Here is a 26,243-nt window from a genome sequence, read left to right on the forward strand (position 1 = left end):
CTCAGCGTTGGATTCGGGTTCCTCCACGTCGCCCACCTCCCTCCAATTTCCCTCCAATTTCCCAAATTTTCGACCCCAAAAAATAAAAAAATAAAAAAGAAAAAAAGGAAGAAAAAGAAATCTCCCGAATTTCTCTTTTTTCCTCCTCGAATGGACTCGCGATGTCGGTCGACGGACACGTGGCGGTCAACGCGGAGCAACCACACAGCCCGGGCCCCGGAGGATAAGCGGAGGAGAGAGAAGGAACCTGCGTGGAAACTCTCCCCCCACCCTCTCTCTCTCCGCGTAGCAGGGGATCCCACCCTCCCTCCGCAACTCTCCTTTCCCCTCCCCACCTCCGCCTCCTCCAGTGGCAACGCTGCAAATTCCGGTGCGCGGCCGAGGGCATTCGCGGCATTTGGCAGAGCCGCGACGGCCACCGTCCCCATCGAACGGCGGGGATCCAGTGCGTCGTGGCCTCTCTTCGGTTGCTCAAAACGACGCCACAAATTTCCACGAAAATTCTCGAATTTTTTTAATTAAAGGCCGAAAAAATGGAATTAAAGAAAATCTTCTTTTAATTAAAGGCAAAAGGGGGAAAGAGGCGACGTTGCCATTCCGGCGCGCGGCCGAGGGCATTCGTGTCATTTCGAAAGCCGCCACCGGAATCTTCCGGCTCCCCTTCCCCCCTTTTCCCGATCGAACGGCGGGGATCGAGCGCGTCGCGGCCTATCCTACGACGCCACGCCACAAATTTCCAAGAAAATGCTCGAATTTTTTAAATTAAAGCGAGGAAAAAGAAAATGGAATTAAAGAATTCTTTTTTTTTTTAAAAGAAAAAACAAAAGATGAGAAAAAAAGAGGTGCTCCCCGCACACATTCGACCCCTCTTCTTCTCCCCGCACCAAAATACTCAATCGCAGGCATCTCTCCCTTTCTCTTTCTCGCTCTCCTTCCTGTTTCTCTCTCCTCTCTCTTTCTCTCTCTTCTGCGCGCTCGCGTTCATGGTGATTCCCTAGGGTTTCTCGGCCCCCTTCCTTCCTCCCTTCGTCCGCTCGCTTCGTTCCCCTTCGTTTCCGGGGCGGGGGAAAACATTCGGGTCGGGAAAGATGTCGCCGGAGCTCCGAATCGTCGCCGATTCCCCCATCGCCTCCGGCCCTCCGGGGAGCTCCTAGGTCGAGCGCTGCGGCCTGATTCCGCCTCCACCGACCGCCCTCCTCCCCCGCGCTCTCCGGTGAGTCCTCCTCCTCCTTTCTCTCGTCGTCGTCGCGCGCGCGCGCGGGGTATTGTCGGCTATTGCGGGCGGTTTGAATTCGAATCGAATTCGTGTCGGGCGGGATTTGGGGGATCTGCGGTGTGCTCGCGTAGGGGGCTGCGCGCGTGGTTCCGCGTTCTCTTGAGCTGCTTTCGTGGGCTTTTTCTGAGGTTTTTTATGGGAACTCTCTATTGGGGTGCTGAGAGATCCGTGGAGAAGTATTGTTCGCGCAGTATGCTGCAAGTGATGTTGAGGCGTGCGGCGATTATAAAGGATGCGAATTGTAATGGATTTGTGTGTTTTTTGGTCTTGGTTTCGGGGCGAATTCTCGGGGACCAGTGTAGGAGTCTGAACTGTGTAGGGAAAGTAGGCCGGTGGAATTCGGTTGGTTGTCTTTGTGACGTGGTCTGTCTTTTCTTCACTTTGATCCTCTGTTGGTCTTTGTGTTCTTTTCCCTTAATGTGGGAATATTTGGTGTGTAATTGGAAGTTTTTTTTTTTTTTTTTTTGCGGCTTTGAAAACAAACGGGCATTTCACATAGGGCTACTTCTGCATCCTGAAATTCTGCTAAATTCTTGATGCTAATCTTGGTATTAGCTCGCGAGTCTGGACCCTCTGGCTCTGATTCTAGTGGGAATACTTTGATGCTTTGTCGAGAAGGAATGAGCTTTTTCAATTCAAAATGCTTATTCAGTTTTCTGGTATCTCTTCGTGCTGGCTTTCCTTTCGGGGCATGGAGTATAACTGTCTTGGTGGAACTCATTCATTTTTCTCTGGGAATTTGTTCAGGGAATTTGTTCCGGTTGTTGATGCTTGTTTGACTTGGTAGAAGCTCGTGCGACTTAGCTACTCCTAGTAGCTTTCATTGTTGTTGTGTGACCGAGCCTGGTTAAAGATGACATTTTTAAATTCCGTTTCTTTGCTGCTCAAGTTGTTGGCAGTTAATGTGTTCTGTATCCTGTCTTCTACTAATCAGGTGGCAGTTCTGGGATGGATATGCACAATATCAATGAACATGGGAATGCAGAAACTTATATGGTACTTGAACTCGACAGCTTTATTTTGCCACTGTCATTCAATGTCAAATAAAAAGTTTATACTATTTATCATAGTATGCACTCCTTCATCTCTGACAATATTATTAGGATTCTTGTGCATTCGCATAATACTTATTCTTATTTCTTTCATCCAGATTCAAAATACCGAAACAAATCAGCTGATTGCCAATCCACATTTTGAACGAGTAGAAACAATGTATAATGAAGGAGCCCCTGAGTTCGTTGTTGATCACGGCATGTATTATCCTACTGCCAACTATGGTTATTATTGTACAGGTGACACAGAAATCCATCTGTTTGTTATATGCCAATTGCCGTTGCTTTTGATGGTTGCTAATGTGTGAACTGCTTTGGCTCTGAATGTCCAGGATTTGGAACACCAAATGATTGGGAGGACCATAATAGAGTTTTTGGTATAGATGGTCCTGATGTCCAATACACTGTAAGTTCTTCCCTCCTCCTTACTGTGCTTGTTCACTCTGTTTCTAGTCAGGGAAACTAAGAAATAAAGCTAGAATTTTATCTCTTCATTCAATATGCTTACTTGAGCTTGGGCTGCTGCAGGGTGTGCAATCTGAAAGTTTGCCTTATGTATATTATTCACCTAGCTATGGATATGCAGAGTCTCCATACAACCCATACAACCCTTACATACCTGGTGCTATGATAGGTGTTGAAGGCCCATTTGTGGGGCCGCAACCCTACTACCCTTTATCCCCTTTATCCCCTTATCATAATTCTGCTTCTTCACCTGCCTATATTCCCATTCTTGTTCAACCGGATGTCAATTCTCCTGAAGCCTTGTCGAACCCTGGGGCTGGGACTATCTCTAGACCTGATACAAGAGGTTTAAAAAATAACGTTGCCTCTACATCAACAACCTTCAGTAGGAACTCCACTAAAAATTCTTCCAATCCAGTGAATTCTCTGAACCGGCCTTCGGAAGCTTCGAGAGAGAATGTTGGTCAAGGAAAACCAGCTGTCACCTATGGAAGCATTTCTTCTGTGGGTGTTTCAAATTCTGCTTCATCACGAGTATTTCAGGTAAGTGCCATTTCTTGCTGCTGATGGACTTCTAATTTGAGATAACCACCATGCAGGATGTTCCTGCATTGCTAGTGTCTTTTCTGGTCTAAATTTTCATCTCTTTGTGCAGGGTAGAACCACATCCAGCACCATTCAGCATGTAGATAATAACTTTAGTGGCAAGGTTCCATCTCACCGTAACCAGCTAAAGGTTGGTTTTCCTGACTATGGTTCAAATGCTTATGGATGGGGTGCGGTGGAAAAACCTCGACCAAGATTACATCTTGGCAGAGGGCAGGAAAATGCTAGTGGCCCATTAGATGCTCAGGGTGAACAAAATAGGGGTCCTCGAACCAACAGATCTAAAAGTCAGCTGGCTGTGAGAGCATACACAACCAAGGCAGGAGATATTAATGCACAGGGGATCATCATTATTGATACCGACCAGTATAATAAAGATGATTTCTGTGTTGACTATGAGGATGCCAAGTTCTTCGTGATAAAGTCATACAGTGAGGATGATGTGCACAAGAGCATAAAGTATAATGTTTGGTCATCCACTCCTCATGGAAACAAGAAGCTGCAGAGTGCTTATGAAGATGCACAGAAGATAGCTGCAGAGAAAACTACAAACTGTCCTATCTTCTTATTTTTCTCGGTGAGTTACATGTTGTGAAGAATTTCCCAGTTTTCTTTTTGTTTCCAAATGTCAAAGGTGTCTTAATACTTGTTAGTTTTTCTTTTCTTTTTGGATTTTGCTGAAGATTTCTGCCAGAATGTCCCAAGCCCCAGTCTGACTTGTTAGTTCGTAGTGCTGATTAGAGTCCTTTTGCAGGTTAATGCCAGTGGTCAATTCTGTGGTGTTGCAGAGATGGTTGGACAAGTGGATTTTCATAAAAATATGGACTTTTGGCAACAAGATAAATGGACTGGCAGCTTTCCTGTCAAGTGGCACATCATTAAAGATGTGCAAAATACGGCCTTTAGGCATATCATCTTAGAGAACAATGAGAACAAGCCAGTCACTAATAGCAGGGATACGCAAGAGGTATTAGGCTTCTTCTGGCCGTATATCTTATTTACAATTTACTGCTAGTCAGTGGCCCCTTTTCTTGTTGTCAAATAACAGGTTAAACAGGCTGTAGTGTAATTACTTGTTCTTCCTCTATCAAACCGTTTCATCTCTCTCTCGATGTTTGATGAATTTTCTCGTTCATAGCTAAGTTCCATCATCATATAATGATTCCAGTTAATATAAAAGCAATTGCAAACTAATGTGCTAAAATATATGTTTGGAGGTATTTAATATATGGTGAGGGCATTTTTTGTAAGTGTACTTGCTTGTCTACATTCCACTGGCCATATGCACTCATGTAACTCTTTTGCTTGTAGATCCCATATTTTCTTAGAGGTTCTTTTCCATAGTTCTGTGTCAGATATTGTCAACAAAACATGGTGCTCATTCTTGATACGAATTTTGTGCAGATTATGCAGAAGCAGGGTCTGGAGATGCTTAAAATTTTTAAGAATAATGGCTTGAAGACATCTCTTCTGGATGACTTCACGTACTACGAAGGTCGGCAGAAACTTATGCAAGAAGAGAGAGCTAGGATGTATGTGAGTTTTCGCGCTACGTTAGCCATACCTACCCTAGAACCTCCACGGAGATTGTATAATAACGTCAATGAGCCCCTACGTGAAGGGAAAGTTATTGAGCCGAAAGATCTAAACAGTACAAGGAAGAATCCTATGTTGGATACTGAGCAAGTCTTTCTAAATACCAATGTTGCTGGTGGAAGTGATACTAATGGAAGATCTGATGAGCAGAAATTACAGGAACACAAAGACGATGGAGTCTCTAGCCTGAAGATTGGTTCACTCACCATCAATGCAAAGCAGGCTGATCAGGTATCTGTGGGCAGTACCACTGGAGCGGGCAAAGTTGAAATTGCGCAGACAGAAGTTGTCACTGTTGGTTCAATGCCTGTTAAGGTTAATGGATTCAACGAATCTTCAAGTTCTTTAACTGTGGGGACAATTCCACTTGATCCTAGAGCGCTCCAGGCAGAAAGAGAAGGTGCTTCTAAAAGCGGTCCACGAAAATGATCACACAGATTTTCACGATTTGAAATATTTTACCCTCTGGGAGCATGCCTACATGGTTGCCATTGTCATGAGCCCCGATGCATTCAATATCATGATTATTGCTGATCATTGCTGATTATTGAAATGTCCATTTTAGATTGGTGTCGTTGTTCTTTCAGCGCCCGTTTCATTGCTTCAGAATCGCTTCAGAATCGTGGGTGACGAATCTCTTTGCTTCTTTTAGCTTCTTTCTAACAATATATCAAAAGATACAACAGATTTTCTTTTCTTCCCACTTTTCGGATCTACCAGTTGTTTTGAATTGATGTAATAGCTTTTCTGAAGCAGCTTATTCAGTGCTGATCATCTTTCAAGGTCCTTTCTTTAGCATTCTGTCACTTCTCTCTGTCTCTGTCTCTGTCTCTCTCTATATATGGAAGCAAGTCTGACTGTATAATTGCTGAACTGATGTTGCGAACTGGTTAGTCAACCGCCCAGGCCAACAAAGTGTCCTCAAGCCAATGGAAATGAGGAGTTTTCTTATATGTCTGTACATTAAGATGTCGAGAATGCTTCTGTGCATTTCTATGAGAATTGTTGGACGATAACGACAAAATGGATCAGGTGACGATGGAAGTTGTGTTCAAAGGCATTTACCTTTGCGACAACGGTAGGACCGGAAATAGGATCTTGATCGAGAAGTTGGAGCGGGCTCCAGCTTTCATTTATCATGACATGCTCGAAAGACATCTAAAATTTCCAAGATATTGGTGACGGAACTCTTGAAGACCTTTTAAAATAGTGAAACATGATGTGTAGGATCATTTCAAATTTTGAATAACTTTTCTGATTTTAGATGATTTGTTTTCATTCTCCAGATTTTGGAGCGGAAGTTAGAGATAAAAGGTAGCCTTGTTTGGTTTGACTTTGAGAGAATGTCTTTGGGAATATGTAAATATTTTTGGGTTAAAGGAGTTTTTCGAAATGCAAATAACGTTTAGTAAATTGTAATTTTAAAGTGTATTGAGAAAACTTTGGATAAAATGTCATTTGATAAAAATTACATTTGTAATGGATTTTTACAAAATTAAAAAAAAATAGATTTTTGTAATTTTTTTTTTTTGAAGTCTAGTCATTAACCAGCCTAGATTGTGCACTCTAAGGCCACCTGGGTCGCGCAATTCAAGCCATCAATTGCCTAGGTTAGCGTTGCCTAAGGTCCGGCGACGGTTGTCGAGGTCGGGCGACCCTTAGGTGGCGGTCGTTGGTGCGTGCGACCCCTTGGCCGGTGGTCGTCAACCTCCCCGTGTGATGGCCTTTGGAAAAGATGAATAGTAATTGAGGTCAAGACTTGCATTTCGAAAATGCAACTTTCCAAAGTACATTGGGAATTACTTTGTAGTATTTGAGGTCAATGCTTGCATTATAAAAATGTAACTTCCCAAAGTACTTGAAGACTTGCTGTAACTCTTTGGAGATGTAATTGTAATTTCTTAAAGTTGAGCAAAATGGGCATTTGATTAAGAACTTTAGAGTCTTTATAAATGGTCAAGTCTTTGGTCGAGTCCGGCAATTTGCAAGCATGTGATCTAGAATGTTGGGTCTTCTTTGGTCCTTCTTTGGTCGAGTCCAACATTACAAATGTTGAACTAAATGGGCCTGTTTGAAAAGATGGGGACTTACCGACATTTGAGGAGAAGTACTGACCATAAGATTGTCTATGTTATTATTGATTAAGAAAGATATGGTTTGATAGTAATTATTAATCGATGGGGACTTTAGGTCTGGAAACTGTGTAGGGACGTTACGATCATGGAATTAATTAATTGGATAGGAAAAAATATATTAATTTAACCTTACGAAATTTTAAGGTAAATTATTAAATGCTAAGAAGGATAATATTGTAGCAGGACGACTAATTATAATCGCCATCATTTCCAACAATCTTATTATTTATCCGTCAATATCGAAAGTCAACATATTCGTGGCACGGACTTCACGGACGGATTACTACTGCTCGGAAAGGTAAGTTACTGGAGACACGCTTAAACACGTTACGGACATCGTCGCAGGTAGAGCTACGGACCGTATACAGTTAAAAGTAGTGTACTACCAACGTACGTACGATCAAACTTGAAGGACGCCATCGGGGCAAAACGGAATCTGCCCGAAGTGGCGATATGACCGCAATAGAGTTTTTTTTATTTTTGATCGATTCTATTTTACTTTTATTCTAACTTTTACTTTTAATTTTGTAGAAGTCGAAATTCATATTTAAAATTAATTCGTGAATTTCTGAGAACGTGAGAATTCGAACTCATGGGCCCGACCCGCTACCGCCTACTCCAGTGGAGGGCATTTTAGGAATTTCGAGGTGAATCGTAGGCCGAACCAGTAAAGCGTTTTTTTTTTTTTTTTTTTCTCTCCTGCGGACGGGTTTCCCTGCGGGGACGCTCGTTTCGTTTCGAAAAGCTCCGCTCTCTCGCCTCGCCTCGCCTCGCCTCGCTCCGGCCGCTCGGCTCGAGCCCGCCGCCCCTCCGGACGCCGGACGCAGCGACGGGGCCGCCCCGCCGTGATCGCGCGCCGCCGACGCCGCCGCCGGCCTTCCGCGCGGAGCTCTCCGGTGAAAATCGCCGGGCCGGCCGGCCGGGCATGCTCCTTTTCATCCGCATTCTGTAGGCGCGCGGTTCCTTTTTCCTGTGTCCGATCGTCCGTTTCCCCCCGGTTCTTCGTGCTTCGGTGCGGTCGGTTAGTCTCTTCTTTCGCTCGATCAGCTCGGAAATGAGCTGTAGTCTGCATTTGTTTGTTTGTTTTTTTTTTTTTTTGGTGTTCCTATCGTCTTGTTGGTGGAGTGCTCCGTTGTTCTGTCGTGAATTTCATGCGTCGGAGCGAATGCTTTTCGGGAGAGTCCTGCGTGATGAATTTGTCGAATTTAGCATGTGGTATTTACTTTCGCGGTATTTGCTTGCAGCTGGAGGGTTTAGTTTTCATTGGCAATTCAAACAAGTGAAAATTTCGGGTTCTCGAGCATGCCACATTGACGTTTCAGAGCTAAATGGTGGGTTATGACTCTGTTTCAATTCCCGATTCTGCTTCATGCCGCAAAGAAGCTGATTTCATGGTCGCAGTGATAGGGGGTTCAAGGATGCTTGGAGTCGGTGGCTCGTGATGATTAAGAGTGTCTTTTTCATCTAGGTTGCCCTCCGCTGTCATACTTCAAAATGGTCGGTATCATAGTTGTTTACTGTATGGTCCAACGAGAATGGTAGGGTTGAATTTTGCTGATGGTGTATATGCTTATTGACTTTTTGTAGGGCAACTTACCTGATTATGTGGATAGTACCTTTGATTGTGAAGCAAACAGAGATGTAGAGCCAAAGCCTGAGGTTTTGGATGTGGAGTTACCGCCGCAGACCATCTATCCGAGGCATACAGGGGTACGGCCTTGCGGTTACGAATATGTTTCACCCTGCACCTGTTTCATTTGCCATTTTGCTGCTGCTCATCTTTATTCTTCTACGCATTTCTAGGAATCTATTTTGGTATATATCTCCAGCATTAAAGTTCCCCTGCACTTCTAGGACTCTGTTTTGGTACATATCTCCAGCATTAAAGTTCCCCTGAACTGAGCTGAAATTTTTTGTCGAGGAAATGCACTGTAGTAGCATACTTTTTTTTTTTGGTAAGGTACTGCGGTAGCATACTTTTGTTGAGTCCTAAATGAAAAATATAAGTACGATGGAATGTGAAACTTCTATTTGATTGTGACCATGTCAAATTTTCTGGTTGCTGCTAATGCAGCTCCTTCCCCAAGGGATTGTCAGGGTTAAAGGCCTAAAACCATAAATGGCCTTCTTCTCTCTTTCCTCCTAGCCCCTTCTATACTAGGTGTTGAAATATTGTCCCACATCACTTTACAACGGGTCCTAAATGCTCTTTATATTCATGTGGTCTCTCTCCACCTATAAGTTAAGCTTTTGAGTGGGAATTTCTAACATGGTATCAGAGCTAGTTATCCTTTACATGAAAGTGTGTGGTTAAAAAGAAAAATTTCACGTGAATGTGCGTAGTCAAAATTCCACGTGCATAGCTTGTAACCCGATTTGCATGTTAGGGGATGTGTTGAAATATTGTCCCACATCGCTTGACAACGGGTCCTAAATGTTCTTTATATTCATGTGGTCTCTTTCCACTTATAAGCTAAAGCTTTTGGGTTGGAATTTCTAGCGCTAGGACTACACTGAGGTCAATCTCTGTCAATAAACAATATTATAGTTCTTCAGTTTCTATTTTATCCACTGTATTGTTTACCAGATCTTCTTACGTTTTCAACTTCTTCATTATCTGCTAGCCTTGCTGTACTGGGATTGATGATTTCTCTCTACTTATGGTGACAGAATGATGGTGCAAGTTCATCTGGAAGCAATTTGAGATCGCTTTTCATCGGAATGGGCTTTAAACCTTCTCTTGTTGACAAAGTAATTAGAGAAAGGGGTATGTATACGGTCAGACATAACTATAAATTTCATGTGTAATCCTATTTGAAAGTTCTTGGTACCTGTGAGCAATGGTAAAGGATTGACCTAACGGTTTATCCAAAAATTTAGAAAAAAAGATTTAAATACTGTAGGTATGCTACAGGCTTTTGCCTTGGGAACAGTTCTTATGTCTCTCTTTGTGATCTTTTATTTATTAAAGACCATGCCGCATTTGTGCTATGAATACTTACGCTGACATTATGATGCTTGAGCATCTTCTCTGTAATTCAGGTGAGAATCTGGGGGACCAGTCTGTTGACTTGATACTGGAGACTCTCATAGGATATTCGGTAAGTGAAATAATGTACATCTCAATGATGTGCTGTTCTTTGTGTAGCAAAGAGTAATTCGAATTTTTTTCTTTACTTTGAGAAGTTTCTAAAGCATTAGCTAAATGCTCAACGGCTTAAAACTTGATTGTTTTTTTGTCTGTCTGTTGTTTTGTTTTTTGCATATGAATACAGTGAAATTATTTAATTATTTGCATACTATCAATCTATGCTCTCTAGTTAGAACACTTACCAAATCAAGCTTTGGAAAATGTTTGCGTCTTTATACTGCTCTCTCGTATTTTACCCTATTAGCTTTCCTCTTGAACAAGTCCGCTAAATTACTCTGTGAACACTTCCTCTTCTAGTAACTAAAAATAAGTCCTTACCAAATATTTATAAAAGGGTTAAGTCAATCTACTCATGACTTTTTTTTCCTGGAGAATGAGTGGTGAAATTCAAATGTTGTGACCAAACTGCAAGGGTGTTGGTAACTCTATTGAATTCTTTTAATTGCTTAAATTCTATGTTGGGATTTGTGAAGTGCTTGAAGCAAGATATATCAATCATTGATTACAACTTGAAACTTTCACATTGCTATCTAGTTATCATTATGGAGGGGGTTTTTCTTCACTAAATATGAGCTTCAATTGTAAGATGTAGCAGAAAAAAAAAATGCTAGAAATGAGTATTTAAGATTTGTCTTTCTGATGACGAGTGCAAAAATAAATGCTGAGGTTGCCACTTGTGAGTTGAAAAAATCTTGTGGAAGATTGATTATATATGAGTTTATGTACAAATGTGCACATGCATTTTTGCCATCTTTCCTTGATGCCCGGTGGCAGAAGAGCTGACAAGTTTCTGAAAATCTCTAGGATCTGCTAGTGCTGGTCCTTCTAGAAGCTTTGAAGAATGGATGAAGGATACGGCATTCTTAATCTAATTCCTTTTAGACCTTGAACTTTTCCACAGAAATGGGCATGCTGGGCTCATGTTGTGGACCAATAGTCTGGCCTGGCTATCCATTCATGTCCCATTGAATGTTTATCTATGGGATTTAGACTCTGTCCTAGTAGATTATGGTGCTTGACTCAAAAGCACAAGAAACTCTATTGTAGTTGCACCACCCAAAGTCAATTATGAGTCAACTATACATTATTTGGGGACCTCTGGAAATTAGTCCCTTCTTTTTAGTCAGAGATCAATTTCCAGTCTCCATTTACTTGTTCCATCAGCAAGGTGATGTAAATGGGATTAAGGAAGTACTGTTATGTGAAATGATGTTCATCATTTGGTCTAGAATGTTATAGATGTTACAGCCTCTATTGAAGTTGACATGCTTTGTCTTAACCAGGGTAATCAGAAATCGAAGTCTGAATCTTCAGATTCGCTGGATAGCTTGTTCGATGATATTGATGATGCTACCAGTCATCCAGAATTTTCAACGGTTATTGAACCAAAAGAGGTAAACCATGCAGTAATAATTGGCCTCTATCTATCGTTTTAATACGTGTTACAGCAAAATTTTCAATCATCATCTGGAGTGGATTCTTCTGATTTTTTTTCCTTACTAATGTCATGGTTGAGTGATACAATGTTAAGTCTGCTGTGGACTTGGTACTTTAGCTTGCCCTCCAATATTGTTATGATCCGGTATGGTGATGATGGTTATGAGCCTCTATTCATGGTATTAAAACTAAATAGAATTTGCTTTAACTTTGTTATCACTTTCATGCAGGAATCTGTCTTTGTTGGAGGAGTCTATGATGAAAAAAGGGCATCCTTGCAAATGATGCATTTCTCAGCAAAGGATATTGATTTTGCATTTTCTAGGCTTGGTGAGTAAAATTTCCTGAAACTCTTGTGGTCACTTTATGTTTTATTTCTTGTGCTGTTTATTCTACGTCATGATATTGCTGTCTTCATGTGAAAATGGAGTAATCACTTTTCAGGTTGATGTCAGTGCATTAGCAATAAATATTGTGCAATGGAATAAGTGCAAATAAGTGCTAAACACTTTTAGTTGGTCAATTGAGTCCTAGCATCTAATTCTGCTTAGTTTACTCCTCAACGTTTTTGGAAAATGTTCATTCCTGGAGAAATTGACCATTATTAAACTTACAGGACTGAATTGACCAAAATTGGACATTTATGGGTCAATTAACTGCTGGGAAAAACGTTAGGCCTTACGTTGCACTTTCCCATTGTGCAATATTAATGCACCTATGGGTTTAATAGAAGTCCTTGTCAAGGAGAAATAAAACCGCTGCAATACCTATTTTTGAGTGGACCTTTTATTTAATTTTAGTTGTGCCTGTATCTTTATCTATGTCCTGTGTACCCACACACAAGCACATCCAGGTGCATGTGCAGTGCACCTGTAAGCGCGGTGCATACCCACCATGTCTGAAGCTTACCCTCATACAAAAAAATTAGGAAATAAGGTTTGGAGATCCAATGACAGCACGAATTTTGTGGTCTAAATTATTAAAAGATAATGCCTTTTTCTGGAAGACAGGAATTTGGTATCCTCTGCCATGGAGATTACAAGTGATTTTTAGCCTGAGTCGGAAGGGAAGATGTTGCTAGTGTATACATACACGGAATTCTATGGTACAAAGCTATGTTTTCTAGGACTCAATTTTAAAGATGGACTTTACTCTTCCTTTTTGTTTGCATTAAGCACCATCTAACTCTTGAATCTTTGAAATTTGTGGCACTTTCTTGATGGTTCATCAATAAAATGCTTGTTTGCAGCACTTAAATTAGTTCTCTGGTAATGTGATGCTAATTTGACGAGCTCTTTTTCTCTTTCAGTCATATTTATTTACCATTTCACAGAATTTAAAGGTAAGTTTCATATAAATGACATCCTTGAGCATTTTCTGCTTATAGATGTTCTTGTATGTAACTTGTCTGACAATTGGACTGTTTCTGTAGGAAGCAATGGCTCTTGTCTTCTTATATTTCCTGGTCCTATGTTATTTTCTTGTTTAGGTAACTTCTTTCTTGGTTTTGATAGGTGAAAATGCAACCGTTGATGAGATGGTGGACTTCATTGTTGCTGCCCAAATAACTGAAAAGTTTCGGAAGGACACAACTGATAGAACTAATAACAATGAAGACAATACTGAGGTGAAGGTTTTATACAAGATTAAATGCCCAATTGCAGTGTATTCGCTAAGATATACAGCATATATATCACGTTGTCTAACAGCTCAGGGTTTTGGAAAAAATGGTTCAACATGATAATTGACTTTGGGTCAAAGTTCAAATCTTGACACTGTTGTCATCATCTCTAGTACTCCTGGTTTTCCCCGGGTTGATAAATCCACATCTTATGTCTCATAAGGAGAAGTTTGAAGATAAGTGCTTGAAATAAGTTTTATGAACATTTCTGACATAAATTTGTGGGAGGAAAAGTTGTTTCAACAGTAGGAAATTAGGTTTCATCATTCTTTTGCCATAGAGTCATTAACACATTAATGTGATGCTTATGGCAAAGGTTACTGAGTATGATTGGTGCAATGAGGACCTCTGCAAGTAATCCTCTCTTCCCTTTAAAGCCGCATTGAGTACTCTTCCCTAAACAGCAAACAGTTCAACATCATTTTGCATCATCTATTTGTGTTATTTTGCACTTTTTAGTGCCATGCTTGGCCCTGTTAGTCATATATTCAATAGATATATGTTGCTGAGTATTATCATAATTTGTATCATAATGGCCCAACTTTGAACCAAATCAATTGGGATTATGATGGCATCACGTTTTTATTGAACTATGTGGAAACCACAAGTTGGAATTTAGAGATTTAAAGCTGCAGATCTAGGTGTCTTTATTACATTTGACATGTTTGACATGGTACAGTTTATTTTTATTTTATTTTTTTCCGTTGGCATTGATTGGTGCTGCTTTAATAATGTCTTACACAGGAGAGTAATGAAGAGAAATTGTTCAGGATTATGGATAAGACACTCAGGTTGCTTGAAATGGGTTTCTCTGAGAACGAAGTGTCATCTGCATTTGAGAGATTTGGTAAGCAGTTTGTGAATGACATTTGTAAAAGTACTAAAGTAAAAAGCAAGGCGAAGATAAACATGTTTAATTTTTTAAAAAAAGAAATTCTGAAGAAGAAGCTTTCTCAATGCTTTGACATGTGAGTTTAGTATAGGTGGAAATTGAAAGAACCGTAACTCATGATGGCGATTGGGATCCATGGGGCGGGCTTCTTAAAGATCTGGCCTGAATCTGAATTTTATGCTGGACCAAAATTTGGATGTCCCTTTCTTGGGCACATCTTATCAGCCTATAGGTTCTCTCCCTGGACTCTTGTAGTGTGAAGCATCCAGAATCATGGGCACTTCTAGCACAATTCTGTGTCTTTTCCCCTGGAAGCTATTCGCTGATGCTCGGCTTTAGTCTTCCAATCCAAGGTTGGATAACTATTTTATCTGGCCCTTGTGGGAGCGAAATGTTTCAACACTTATCTTCTTTCCTTTTAAATAACACCAGATGCAATATTCAGGAGGTTAATGTTTTTGTCGTTAGCCAGCTAGCATGCTTATCCTGTTGAATGTCAATGTATCAATCAAAGTGAATTTTTCAATGGGCTGTCCCATGTCAACCCATATGCATGCTAACCATTGAGAAATCCTTCTCTCAGGTACGGAAGTTTCTATTGATGAACTTGCTGAGTCCATTCTTGCTGGTCCACTTGCTGGAAAGTTTGTTCAGAAAGATAAGGTGATTTGATTCTCTCATGATCATTTTATTTTGTTTAAGTTTACCTCTTGTTTGGGCGAACGAAAAGGAAGGTTGCGTTTTCTAAATGGTCATCATGTAGTTAAGTAGATCACAACTTTCTTAATTTGGATTTGTATTTCTTGCTTTTACAATTCAGAGCATGTTTAGAGTTGCGTCTTTGAAGGGAGGATAATAAATTGATTCTTGGATTCTGAACGTTACTTGGTCCCTGACATGCAACGGAAACTTGTATTAATGATCTGTTCTGATATTTGAGTTCACTGTCTTGTTTGTTTGGGGCAGCATTCTTCTTCTGGCTGTGAAAATTACAGGCATATCACGAATGATGAAGCAGATTATGTTATAGAGATGAAGAATCATGTGAGAAGCAACTCATATGGTCTCACAACTGTAAAAACCGAGGATTTTGGTGCAGATGCCTCGTCACAGTCTAGTTGTGCCAACAGGGATGGTCTTCAAGGAAAGAGGCCGAAAGAAGAGAATTTTGATGACTTTCCAGATGTTGTATCTAATGTTAGGGGATTTGACTTTGAGGGCATTAGTAAGGGGAAAAGGCCAAAGCAAGAGTCTATTGATGATTCTAGCTCTTGCCTCGGATCTACGTGGTTGGAAGGAAAAGTTGGCACTAGTGGCACTGAAATAGTCACAAAGAAATCATTCGGATCGAATCCTTCCAAAGGTCTTGATCAAGTAGTAGCCAAACCTCCATATTTCTTTTATGGGAGTGTCGTTAACCTTTCTCAGGAGTCTTGGGCCAAAATTTCTCAGTTCTTGTATGTGCTTGAGCCTGAATTTGTGAATAGTCAGTACTTTTCTGCGTTGACTAGGAAGGAAGGCTATGTGCACAACCTTCCAACAGAAAATAGATTTCATGTACTACCCCGGCCGCCAATGACTATCGAGGATGCAATACCACATACAAAAAGATGGTGGCCGTCATGGGATACACGGAAACAGTTGAGCTGCATTAATCCCGAAACAGGTGGCCTGTCGTCTTTGTGTGACAGACTTGGTAGAGTTCTGACAGATTCGCGAGGTTTGCTTTCATCTGAACAGCAAAGGGACATCCTTCATCATTGTCGAGCCCGAAACCTTATTTGGGTTGGTCAATACAAACTGGCACCCGTGGAGCCTCAGCATTTGGAATCCATTCTTGGCTACCCGCCAAATCATACTCAATTCGATGACATTAACTTAAATGAGAGATTAGAATCCCTTAGGCACTGTTTCCAGACAGATGTGTTAGGGTATCATCTATCCGTATTAAAGTCAATGTTCCCTGATGGACTGACCGTGCTATCCCTTTTCAGTGGAATTGGCGGAGTCGAAGTAGCTTTGCATCGGCTTGGTATCCGTTTGAAAGGTGTAGTCTGCATAGAGACCTCGGAAACAAGACGCAGAATTCAGAGGCGATGGTGGGGTAGTAGTCAGCAAACTGGGGAATTGATGCAGATTGACGACATACAGAGGCTGACCACTAGCAAGCTCGAGAACTTGTTTGCTAAGTTTGGAGGTTTTGACCTCCTCATTTGTCAGAACCCATGCATTCTCTCTACTAGTCAGAAGGCATCTATGGATTGCGAGAATTTACCAGGTTTCGACTTTTCATTGTTTTACGAGTTTGTCCGTATTCTGCAGCGGGTAAGGAGTATGATGGAAAGAAAGAGGTGATCTAGATTTACTAGTCAGTGTAGATTTCACTCCCACAAATTGTGATTACCTGTGTTGTCGTAGTTTTCAGATGCCTGACTTTTATACTTTTCGACCAATGTGGAAGATTAGCTGAACTACTCATCAACAATATGCAGCTCAATTTGCTAATGTTTATCAGATGATTTGTTTTTACTGCTAACATCGTCAAACTTGACCAATTGTGGAACGAGATCATATCATCATACTTGCGTCATCTTGGCGTCGATGTTGTGTGCTTGTTGTGGTAGAGCTGGTCGGATGGGTTCAGTGTTGGGAATTTCTGTGAGGCTAGATGGGGCCTTCTTCTTCTTTTCCTCCAGGTTTTCTGTTTTTATAATTGACAAGAGGCCAATTGCCAATATGAAGTTCCCAGGCAATTCTTGCGTGGACTTGGGTCCCTGACTGGATTAATCACAATTATTGATCAATAGGAAACGACGCCGCCGTTTTGCACAGTTGACGTGGCAAATAATGCAAAAACGGCGTCATTTTGGGCCGACGTGGTAAAAAATAATAAATAAATTAAATAAATTAAATTTAAAATTAGATTTAGTTAAAATATTAAAAATAAAATTTTAAAATTAGATTTAGTTAAAATATTTAAAAATAATAAATTTAAAATTAAATTTAGTTAAAATATTAAAAAATAATAATTTAAAAATTTTTAAAATATAAAAATAATTCAAATAATAATTAATTTAAAATTACATTTAGTTAAAATATTGAAAAAATAATAATTTTAAAATTAAATTTAGTTAAATATTAAAAAATAATAATTTTAAAATTAAAAATTTAAATAATTAAAAAATAATTTTCGAATGAGATTTAGTTAAAAATTAAAAAAATTAAAATTAAATTTAGTTAAAATTTTTAAAAATAATATTTAAAAAAATAAAATTTATAAAAAAAATTATTTTAAAATTATTTTTAGTTAAAATATTTTAAAAATAATTTTAAAATTAAATTTAGCTAAAATATTAAAAATAATAATTTTAAAATTAAAAATTAAAAGGGGGCGATGGCTAAGGCTCCTCAACCACCGGCCCCCTTTTTATTAATTTTATTAATTTTTTTTAAAATTTTTAATTTTTAAATTATAATTTTTTTAATATTTTGCTAAATTTAATTTAAAATTATTATTTTTTAATATTTTAACTAAATCTAATTTAAAATTATTATTTTTTATTTTTAAAAAAATTTATTTTAAATTTTAAATTTTTAATATTTTAACTAAATTAAATTTTAAATTATTTTTTAAAATTTTTAACTAAATCTAATTTTTAATTTTTTTAAATTTTTAAAATTTTTAATTTTAAAATTATTATTTTTTAATATTTTAACTAAATTTAATTTTAAAATTATTATTTTTTCAATATTTTAACTAAATATAATTTTAAATTAATTATTTTTGAATTATTTTTAAAATTTTTAATTTTTAATTTTTTTAATTTTTAAGTATTTTAACTAAATTTAATTTTAAAATTATTATTTTATAAATATTTTGACTAAATCTAATTTTAAATTTAATTTATTTAATTTATTTATTATTTTTTTATCCTATGAGTCCAAAACGACGCCTGCCAGACATTATTTAGGCTTGTCGGCGCAAAACGAGCGTCGTTTTTAACTGATTCCGAAAAAATCTGCCACGCATTTTAATCACAATTATTGATCATTATTGAACATGCGATAGAGCAGTCTAGGCGAAGTTTATCCCATTCCCCTCCAACTTTCCTTCTTTTTTGATATGGACTGCCAACTGAAATTATTGACTGTAGATCTCTTTGGACGATGTTACACCAATTATTCGGTGGTTTCCAATGACTCTCTCTCTCTCTCTCTCTCTCTCTCTCTCGTGATTTAGAATGACATGTAACATCTTTGTTTGCGAGACAAAATGACGAGAGATTGCATTTTCCTCAAACAAAGCGACAAGGACAAGAGAGCTAACTCTAATCATCTTTTGACCTAACCTAGTAACCAGTTCAATCATCGCTTTGGAATAAACTAGACTCTAAATGGGGTATATACTCTTATAAAACAATGTCCCCAGCTTCATCCCTGAATGACCCAATTCATTGAATCATATCAATTCACCATTCAGCAAATCCACATTAATACTCCATCTGCTTGAGAAAAGTGGTAGCACACAAGCTTCCCCTTCTCTTTACAATCCGCAAGAATCATTGTTCATGTAACTCTCAGACTATATTTTGTGCGGATTAATTTTATCAACCAATCGATCAATGGTTGAGGATAACTGAGGCCTGAGGTTGCAGAGGATCTTCATCCTTCCGTTAATATCGAACTCTTTCTTTCCAATTTCTCCGACTGAACATGATGAATTATTGCTGTCTTATGTCGAAAATTGTTTACCTCATCTACTGAGTAGGAAAAGTCAGCCGAAAATCGTTGGAAACAAGCGTGCAAGATCACATCCAATTCAAGAAATCATTGTCCATGCAATGTGATGGGGGACATATTGCTGTTGTGTTTTTATTTTTTGGCAGCAAATAAGCCGACTAAGAGTTGGGACTTACATGGGGAATGTTGTCCTTGCTTTGCCATTGTGAAGAGCACAAACTTGGCGTCCAATGGAATTGACGATCATAAATGGAAACACATCATCCCTATGATCATTGATAGTTTGCTGCTTAACTAAGAAAGTTATCTTGGCCTTTGCTTTATCAAGGACGAAAAACTTTTAGTACTGCTTACTTTTGTTACCAGGACAAGATTGATCATCATCTCCCATTATGTATTCCCACTGTACCAATTGCAAGTATATTCTGGTGGGTGTGGGCTTAAGTCCTTTGCCCACTTTTCTTCTTTTCTACTATTCTTGTTTTGGGGTGAATTGGAGTCATGATGAAAGGTATCGACACTAATCTTCATGGTTGAAATGAATATAAGGTGGTGCGGTTTGTCCTCTGGGGTGATTCCAAAGATAGTAATATGATATCACTAGTGTTATCCCATCAAAGGTAATATTCTCTCCCAAATTACTATTATCTTGCCTTCCTAAACTAGTACTTCAAAGTCCGCTTTGAACCCATCGCATTAAGTTTTTGGGTGAACTGCTAGCAACCTCTCGTGATTGTTGAAAGACTTGAATATACTTATCGGATTTTAACAAAATTAATTTCATCTACTCAACAACAACAAGGAATCATACTTGACTCCCACATTGCATAGCATACTTATCGGATCTTTAGGGTTGGTTGCGTTAGGCAGGACCCTTGAAAGATTTGATTATTTTGAAAAATGCAGGTGAAGTCCTCCTTCTTCTTTTTTTTATCTTTTGTGATTTTATTCTAACAAGATCTATTAATCGGATTCCCACGATGAAGTCTATATTTTCCTTGCAGGTGAAATCCTTCTTCTTCTTCTTCTTCTTCTTCTTCTTTTCTTTTGTGATTTTATTCTAATAAGATCTATTAATTGGATTCCCACGGCGAAGTCTATATTTTCCTTTTCCCCCGCTTCCATGTTCACAAGGTAGAGAAGACATTCTTCCCCGGATGAATTCATCGAATCCTTCTAAGTTTTATCTGCTTTTCTTTTAATTATATTCCACGACATCCGCGCCCTCCTATTCCCCAAGCTTTCGAGCAATAAAAAAATAATAAATAAATAAAGAATATACCATACGACAACGTGACTCGACTTTTACTGCATTGATCTTGGTGGTCAAGGCCCGTAATCTCGGGGGCTTAGATTTTTTTTTTCTAACCCTTTGAACATCTTTTTCATGTTTATAGCAGAAAACTTAGGTGACACAAAAGGAAAAGAGTGAGGGTGTCTGAGTGGATTACTACTAATCTGTCTTTGTGAAGACAACGACTATAAGGTCTGTCAAACTTCCTGGCTGTCATAATCCAAACACTGCACATAGCGAACGCATCCTTGATCTTGAAGAGTCACTTGACCATGACATTGTACATTAATTTCAATACAGAGGGATATCAATATAAATGATTATTGAATTCTAGTTTAATGTGCAATGTGAACCCTGAATTTTAATTCAGTGTGCAATGAAGTCCCTAAACTTTTAAATTGTTCAATATGATCCTTAATTTTTCTTATACATATTCAATTTACTTTCTGAACTATATGAAAATGTTTATTAAATATTTTTATATTGTTCAAGATTACATTAAATATGTACCAAAAATTCAGATACCATACTGATCAAATTAAGAGTTCAGGGTCTATATTATGCATTTAGCTAAAATGTAGAGATCACATTAGAGATTGAGTTAAAATTTATGGACCAATTTGTGTTGTCGTCTCTTTATTATACAAGTCACATTCACCGCGGGTGAGCTCTCTGCCCATTCTTCAGGTGTAGTAAGCAATTGCACATAACTTCTTTTTATGCATTATTATTATTATTATTATTATTATTATTATTTTGGGTTTTTGGGGGGAAGAGTCAGGAGCTACTCGTGTGCTCTAGAGGGTAGTGAAGCTACTAAGGTGCTTCGCTCAGTGCCAGCTTGTCCTGTACTGGCACTGGCAGATTCATCCTTCTCCCATCTCTCTCTTTCTCTCTCTCATCTACAGCAATCTCAACACCAGAAAAGTGAAGAGTCCTCTTTTTAGCATTTCCAGGTCATTTCAGCCAGCAAGTGCTCCACACATTTCTCCCACTTACTGAATTCTTTGTTTCTACTTTCATCTGCATTTATCCTTTCTTGATTCGGGACTCCTTGAAAGCTCACCTAATTTCATTCTCCTTTAGTAAAGCTAGTGCATTGCACTTTGTTTGTTTCTGTAGTTGAGCATGCTTGACAGTGATGTTGCTCGATATCCTTTCGACCCACATTACCATCAGCACCGTAGATGTAGCTCTCTTCTCAAAGTACGTACCTTTATGGACCTATAAATTTGGAGCACAGCCTCGAGACCTTTCTCTGTGTCCAACTTGTTCTATTTTATGGTTTTCAGATGCAGCTAAAGGGTATTCCTTTCTAGAGCACAATCCTGCAAAACCTGTGTTATTTGGAAATTCCCATTTTACAGTGTGAGGTTCTAAGCCTGGTCTTCCACATATCATTTGCCTATTGTATGCATGATGTCATTTCGATTGCAATACATTGAGGTCAGATGTCCCCAAGACTGCCATGCTGATGCTGATAGTGCTAATCTTTCAGTTAGAGCGTTGCCTCGGAATGACTGAGCCACTGTAGGAGCTGCTTCTTTCCGAGCAAGAGGGTACTCTGTTTTCCTGACTGAAGTAGAAGGCGAAAAGAAGATGGAAGAGACCTTTGTACCGTTTCGCGGGATAAAGAATGATCTTCAAGGGAGATTGTTATGCTACAAGCAAGATTGGACTGGTGGACTCAGGGCAGGCTTCAGGTACTTTTGCTCTTTTATCACCCTTTATGAACATCAAAGTACCGAGTAGTGAAGTTGAGACCAACTGATGCTGGATACTGTAATGCCCCAGGATATTGGCTCCCACCACCTACATATTTTTTGCCTCAGCAATTCCAGTTATCTCATTTGGAGAACAATTGGAAAGGAACACAGGTAAAATTGTGTAGCAAAATATTTTATTAAGGGCTGTGCAAGATTTGGGTAGTCCTTGAATTTTTCATCTTATTCAATACTTAAGCAAAAAATACTTAATTGCGTTGATTTTGCTACTGCTGCTGGGCCACTGTTCTATGTGGATATCTACATGCTTATGCTTCAGAATATTTAATAGAGTTCCTTCAATCTACAGATGGAGTTTTGACGGCTGTTCAAACATTAGCATCTACGGCATTGTGCGGGATAATACACTCTGTTGTTGGAGGCCAGCCATTGTTAATTCTTGGAGTGGCAGAGCCAACTGTAATTATGTATACCTTCTTATTTAACTTTGCTAAAGACAGACCGGAATTGGGACCAAAGCTCTTTCTAGCGTGGACTGGATGGTACCGTTCTGCTCTTTCCTGTAAAAATAATATCCGATCTTAAACTCTGCTAGGCATCATTTATTCTTATAATTACCTTTTTCATTGCGATACATAACTTAGTTCAGCTTTTAAACTTGCAGGGTATGCGTGTGGACTGCAATCTTACTGTTTCTACTAGCTGTCCTTGGAGCTTGTTCAATCATAAATAGGTTTACTCGTCTCGCTGGTGAATTATTTGGCCTTCTTATAGCGATGCTTTTTATGCAGCAAGCTATCAAAGTGAGTCAAATATCCGTCAGTTTGTTCTGTCTTTAAGCTTTCAATGATGATGAAGATTTGATTCTGGCCAAAAAGAATTAAGGTTTCAATCAGCTTATTCCAACATATTATGAGTGCTGCGTGCTATTCATGAAGTCCCTGGAATTGCACCCTATGCATCTTGCCAAGCTGGACGTCAATTTGGCATTTTGTTACTTTTCAGGGGCTGGTCGATGAATTTCGCTTACCTGAAAGAGAAAATCCCAGTCTTGCTGAATTCCAACCCCCATGGAGATTTGCAAATGGCATGTTTGCTTTGGTCTTGTCATTTGGGCTTCTGCTTACAGCATTAAGAAGCAGAAAAGCAAGATCTTGGAAATATGGATCTGGCAAGTTTCTGAAACCTCAAAGGTCTCATGTGAAACAAATGTCCCATTCTGTGCTGTGCAGACTACATACACAGTTTAAAATTCATTTATTCTGCGTGCAATCATTTACCTTATCCTATGGCCTATCTTTTACTTATGAAATATATTAAAATGGAAATTCTGCTTTTCTGTCAGTCCAATGTCATGTTATAACGGGACTTAAAAACCAGTCATGATTTACATGGATTCTAGTTATTGCACTCTGAAAATTAGTCTTAAAATGCATATCTTTCTAGTTAACACACTTAAAGTTAATCAAGGTTGTAAGTTTTGCTCAACCCACTACAGGGTCGCTTCGAGGCTTCATTGCGGATTATGGCGTGCCATTGATGGTTCTGGTCTGGACAGCAATTTCATATGCACCAGCTGGAAGTATTCCCAAAGGAATACCAAGGCGCCTCTTCAGTCCAAATCCGTGGTCTCCTGGTGCGTATGAGAATTGGGGTGTTATAAAGGTATGAGTAACTAGATATTCTACTTATGTTTATTATTGTTATCCTATTTGGACTCTATCGATTAGGTGATACATTTTTTCATGTAATGACTGACAGGACATGGTAAAAGTACCTGTGCTCTATATCATAGGAGCTTTTATTCCGGCAACAATGATTGCGGTGCTTTATTATTTTGACCACAGCGTAGCTTCCCAACTTGCTCAGCAGAAGGAATTTAACTTGAGAAAACCATCTTCTTTCCACTACGATCTACTTCTTCTGGGGTTTCTGGTATGAAGATTGACTTGCTATATCATTGCTTTCTACCAAAGTTCTTATCTTCTTTGCTTAATTGCATGACAGACAATACTATGCGGTCTTCTGGGGATCCCTCCATCAAATGGTGTCATACCACAGTCCCCCATGCATACGAAAAGTTTAGCTACACTTAAGCATCAGGTACCTCCCATTTACAGCTTCTGCTGTAGAAGTAGTGGTCATGTACCCAGATCCATTTTTGATTATGCTATTATGGTTAGTTGATTGGCATTGAAGTTATTTAATGTCAGGCTTTTTGCAATATGTTTATGCTATGCAGTTACTTCGGAATCGGCTTGTATCGACTGCCCGTAAATGCATGGGTAAGAATGCAAGTATGGGGCAAGTCTACGGAAGTATGCAGGAAGCCTACCAACAAATGCAGACCCCACTTTTTTACCAGGCACCATCTACTCTGGTAAGATGACACAACACCAGTTCTTTTAGATTGAACCTAATCCAACCTCTACCTGTATCTAAGTGTCCAATCTACTGAAAGAAAAGAGCTTAACCCTTCTTGCTAGCATCAGAGTACTTCCTAGTAGAAGACTTGTGATTGAAAATCTTGATATTTATTTCACAAATGATCACTCTACTGTAAAATAGGGGCTGAAGGATTTGAAGGACTCAACAATTCAAATGGCTTCCAGCATGGGGCACATGGATGCCCCCGTTGATGAAACTGTGTTTGATGTTGAGAAAGAAATCGATGATTTATTGCCAGTGGAGGTGAAAGAACAAAGGCTCAGTAACTTGCTTCAAGCTGCAATGGTTGGTGGATGTGTTGCAGCCATGCCTCTGCTGAAGAAGATCCCAACCTCAGTGCTGTGGGGCTATTTTGCCTTCATGGCCATTGAAAACCTTCCTGGTAACCAGTTCTGGGAGAGGATCTTACTGCTTTTCACTGCTCCAAGCCGAAGATACAAGTAGCTATTTCTCAGATCTTCCTCTCAGATTAAATCTTTTTCACTGCATATTTTTCGAACTGCACATATTTATCTGCTCTCACTTCTAAATCGTTTTCTTCAGAGTGCTGGAGGAGTATCATGCTACTTTCGTGGAAACCGTACCCTTCAAGACAATCGTGGTTTTCACATTATTCCAGACCTCGTATTTGCTCGTCTGTTTTGGGATTACGTGGGTTCCACTCGCTGGGGTACTTTTCCCACTGATGATCATGGCTTTAGTTCCAGTGAGACAATACATTTTGCCCAAGTTCTTCAAAGTGGCCCACCTTCAAGATTTAGATGCTGCAGAGTATGTAGAGGCGCCTGCCGTATCATTCCATCTTTCACCGGTACAGTACTATTTATACTTCATTGCCTAATAATGTCAAATTTAGATCTTCCACTTAAGTACATCACGTGCCTCTGAGGGAAGTTCTCTGCAGTTCGAGCACTTTAAACGGTCTTGCAATGTTCTCTATATCCTGAACCAGTCGAGAATCAAGATAGCTTTTAATTCTTGGACATTTGATGTGCCGTTGTCATATCAGGAACGAAGGATGAGCAGGGCCACATCATTTGCTGACGATGGAGAGGTTTTAGACAGTATGATTACTCGAAGCAGGGGCGAGATCAGGCGCACCGGCAGTTCTAAGGCAACTAGCTCCTGCGCAACACCGTCTAGAGAGTTAAAAGGCATCCAGAGCCCTCGGATTTACAGCCCACGCATCAGTGAACTGCGAGGGGATCAAAGTCCTCAGCTCAGTGGAAGAAGTCCTTCCAGTCCAAGGACCAGACCATCGAATTTAGGGAAAACTGGCTAGGGATTACATGGATTATCAATACAATAAGTAGTAGTAGATCATAAAAAGAAGCTACCATGCAGCCTGCCATAACATATTTCGTAGCTCTATTTAAATAGATTTCTCCTCTTCGTCAATAGTAATTGTAACATATCTTGGCGTCAATATTCACTTCTGCTGGAAATCTGTAACCGGGGATCGGTGTTAATGATGAAATATCAGTGTCCTTTATTTCTGCAGTACTTTTTCAGACTTCGAGAGAAACAGTTGAGAGAAGGCAACCCCTTCTCCAAACACCAACACATAATAGGATGAATGAGGATTGAGAATACGTAGGTCGATGTCCCATTACATGATACAATGCACTTATTTGTAACAATGGGAAGACTTAGGGTGACGTTTTGCTGTTGCAGTGGAGAGAAAGAACGCGACAGATGAAATGGCGGACATTGTCGGTAACGATGCTAAGAAGTCGAAGAAGTGAA

General features: G+C 39.3%; 3 protein-coding genes across 7 annotated transcripts; all 3 read left to right on the top strand.

Annotated features, from left to right (window-relative positions):
• Positions 1–854: 854 nt before the first annotated feature.
• Positions 855–5,946, top strand: LOC104415277 (YTH domain-containing protein ECT4). The gene is made up of 8 exons (XM_010026548.3): positions 855–1,213; positions 2,211–2,272; positions 2,427–2,568; positions 2,661–2,734; positions 2,857–3,336; positions 3,449–3,976; positions 4,154–4,366; positions 4,804–5,946. The coding sequence occupies exons 2-8, from the start codon at positions 2,225–2,227 to the stop codon at positions 5,422–5,424; spliced, it is 2,106 nt and encodes a 701-aa protein (XP_010024850.2). The 5' UTR covers positions 855–1,213; positions 2,211–2,224; the 3' UTR covers positions 5,425–5,946.
• Positions 5,947–7,831: 1,885 nt separating this feature from the next.
• LOC104415276 (probable inactive DNA (cytosine-5)-methyltransferase DRM3) lies at positions 7,832–16,827 on the top strand. 2 transcript variants are annotated; one of them, XM_010026544.3, is made up of 12 exons: positions 7,832–8,151; positions 8,375–8,461; positions 8,532–8,627; positions 8,718–8,840; positions 9,801–9,897; positions 10,173–10,231; positions 11,565–11,675; positions 11,949–12,048; positions 13,233–13,345; positions 14,144–14,246; positions 14,875–14,954; positions 15,258–16,827. In XM_010026544.3, exons 3-12 carry the CDS (start codon positions 8,625–8,627, stop codon positions 16,644–16,646), a joined length of 2,178 nt encoding a protein of 725 aa, XP_010024846.2. In that variant the 5' UTR covers positions 7,832–8,151; positions 8,375–8,461; positions 8,532–8,624; the 3' UTR covers positions 16,647–16,827. The 2 variants fall into 2 exon arrangements, with proteins under 2 accessions (XP_010024846.2, XP_010024847.2); XM_010026545.3 differs by having other exon boundaries at positions 8,538–8,627.
• Positions 16,828–21,148: 4,321 nt separating this feature from the next.
• LOC104415275 (probable boron transporter 2) lies at positions 21,149–26,000 on the top strand. Of its 4 annotated transcripts, XM_039308944.1 has the most exons (15): positions 21,153–21,281; positions 21,448–21,531; positions 21,618–21,693; positions 21,824–22,028; positions 22,120–22,202; positions 22,399–22,591; positions 22,714–22,852; positions 23,055–23,220; positions 23,548–23,714; positions 23,811–23,984; positions 24,057–24,152; positions 24,292–24,429; positions 24,618–24,937; positions 25,041–25,308; positions 25,507–26,000. In XM_039308944.1, the coding sequence occupies exons 4-15, from the start codon at positions 21,925–21,927 to the stop codon at positions 25,777–25,779; spliced, it is 2,121 nt and encodes a 706-aa protein (XP_039164878.1). In that variant the 5' UTR covers positions 21,153–21,281; positions 21,448–21,531; positions 21,618–21,693; positions 21,824–21,924; the 3' UTR covers positions 25,780–26,000. The 4 variants fall into 4 exon arrangements, with proteins under 4 accessions (XP_039164880.1, XP_039164878.1, XP_039164877.1 ...); XM_039308946.1 differs by lacking the exons at positions 21,448–21,531; positions 21,618–21,693 and having other exon boundaries at positions 21,149–21,281; XM_039308943.1 differs by lacking the exon at positions 21,153–21,281 and having other exon boundaries at positions 21,290–21,693.
• Positions 26,001–26,243: the final 243 nt, after the last annotated feature.

Source organism: Eucalyptus grandis, chromosome 3, assembly GCF_016545825.1.
Source record: "Eucalyptus grandis isolate ANBG69807.140 chromosome 3, ASM1654582v1, whole genome shotgun sequence".
Taxonomy (NCBI): Eukaryota; Viridiplantae; Streptophyta; class Magnoliopsida; order Myrtales; family Myrtaceae; genus Eucalyptus; species Eucalyptus grandis.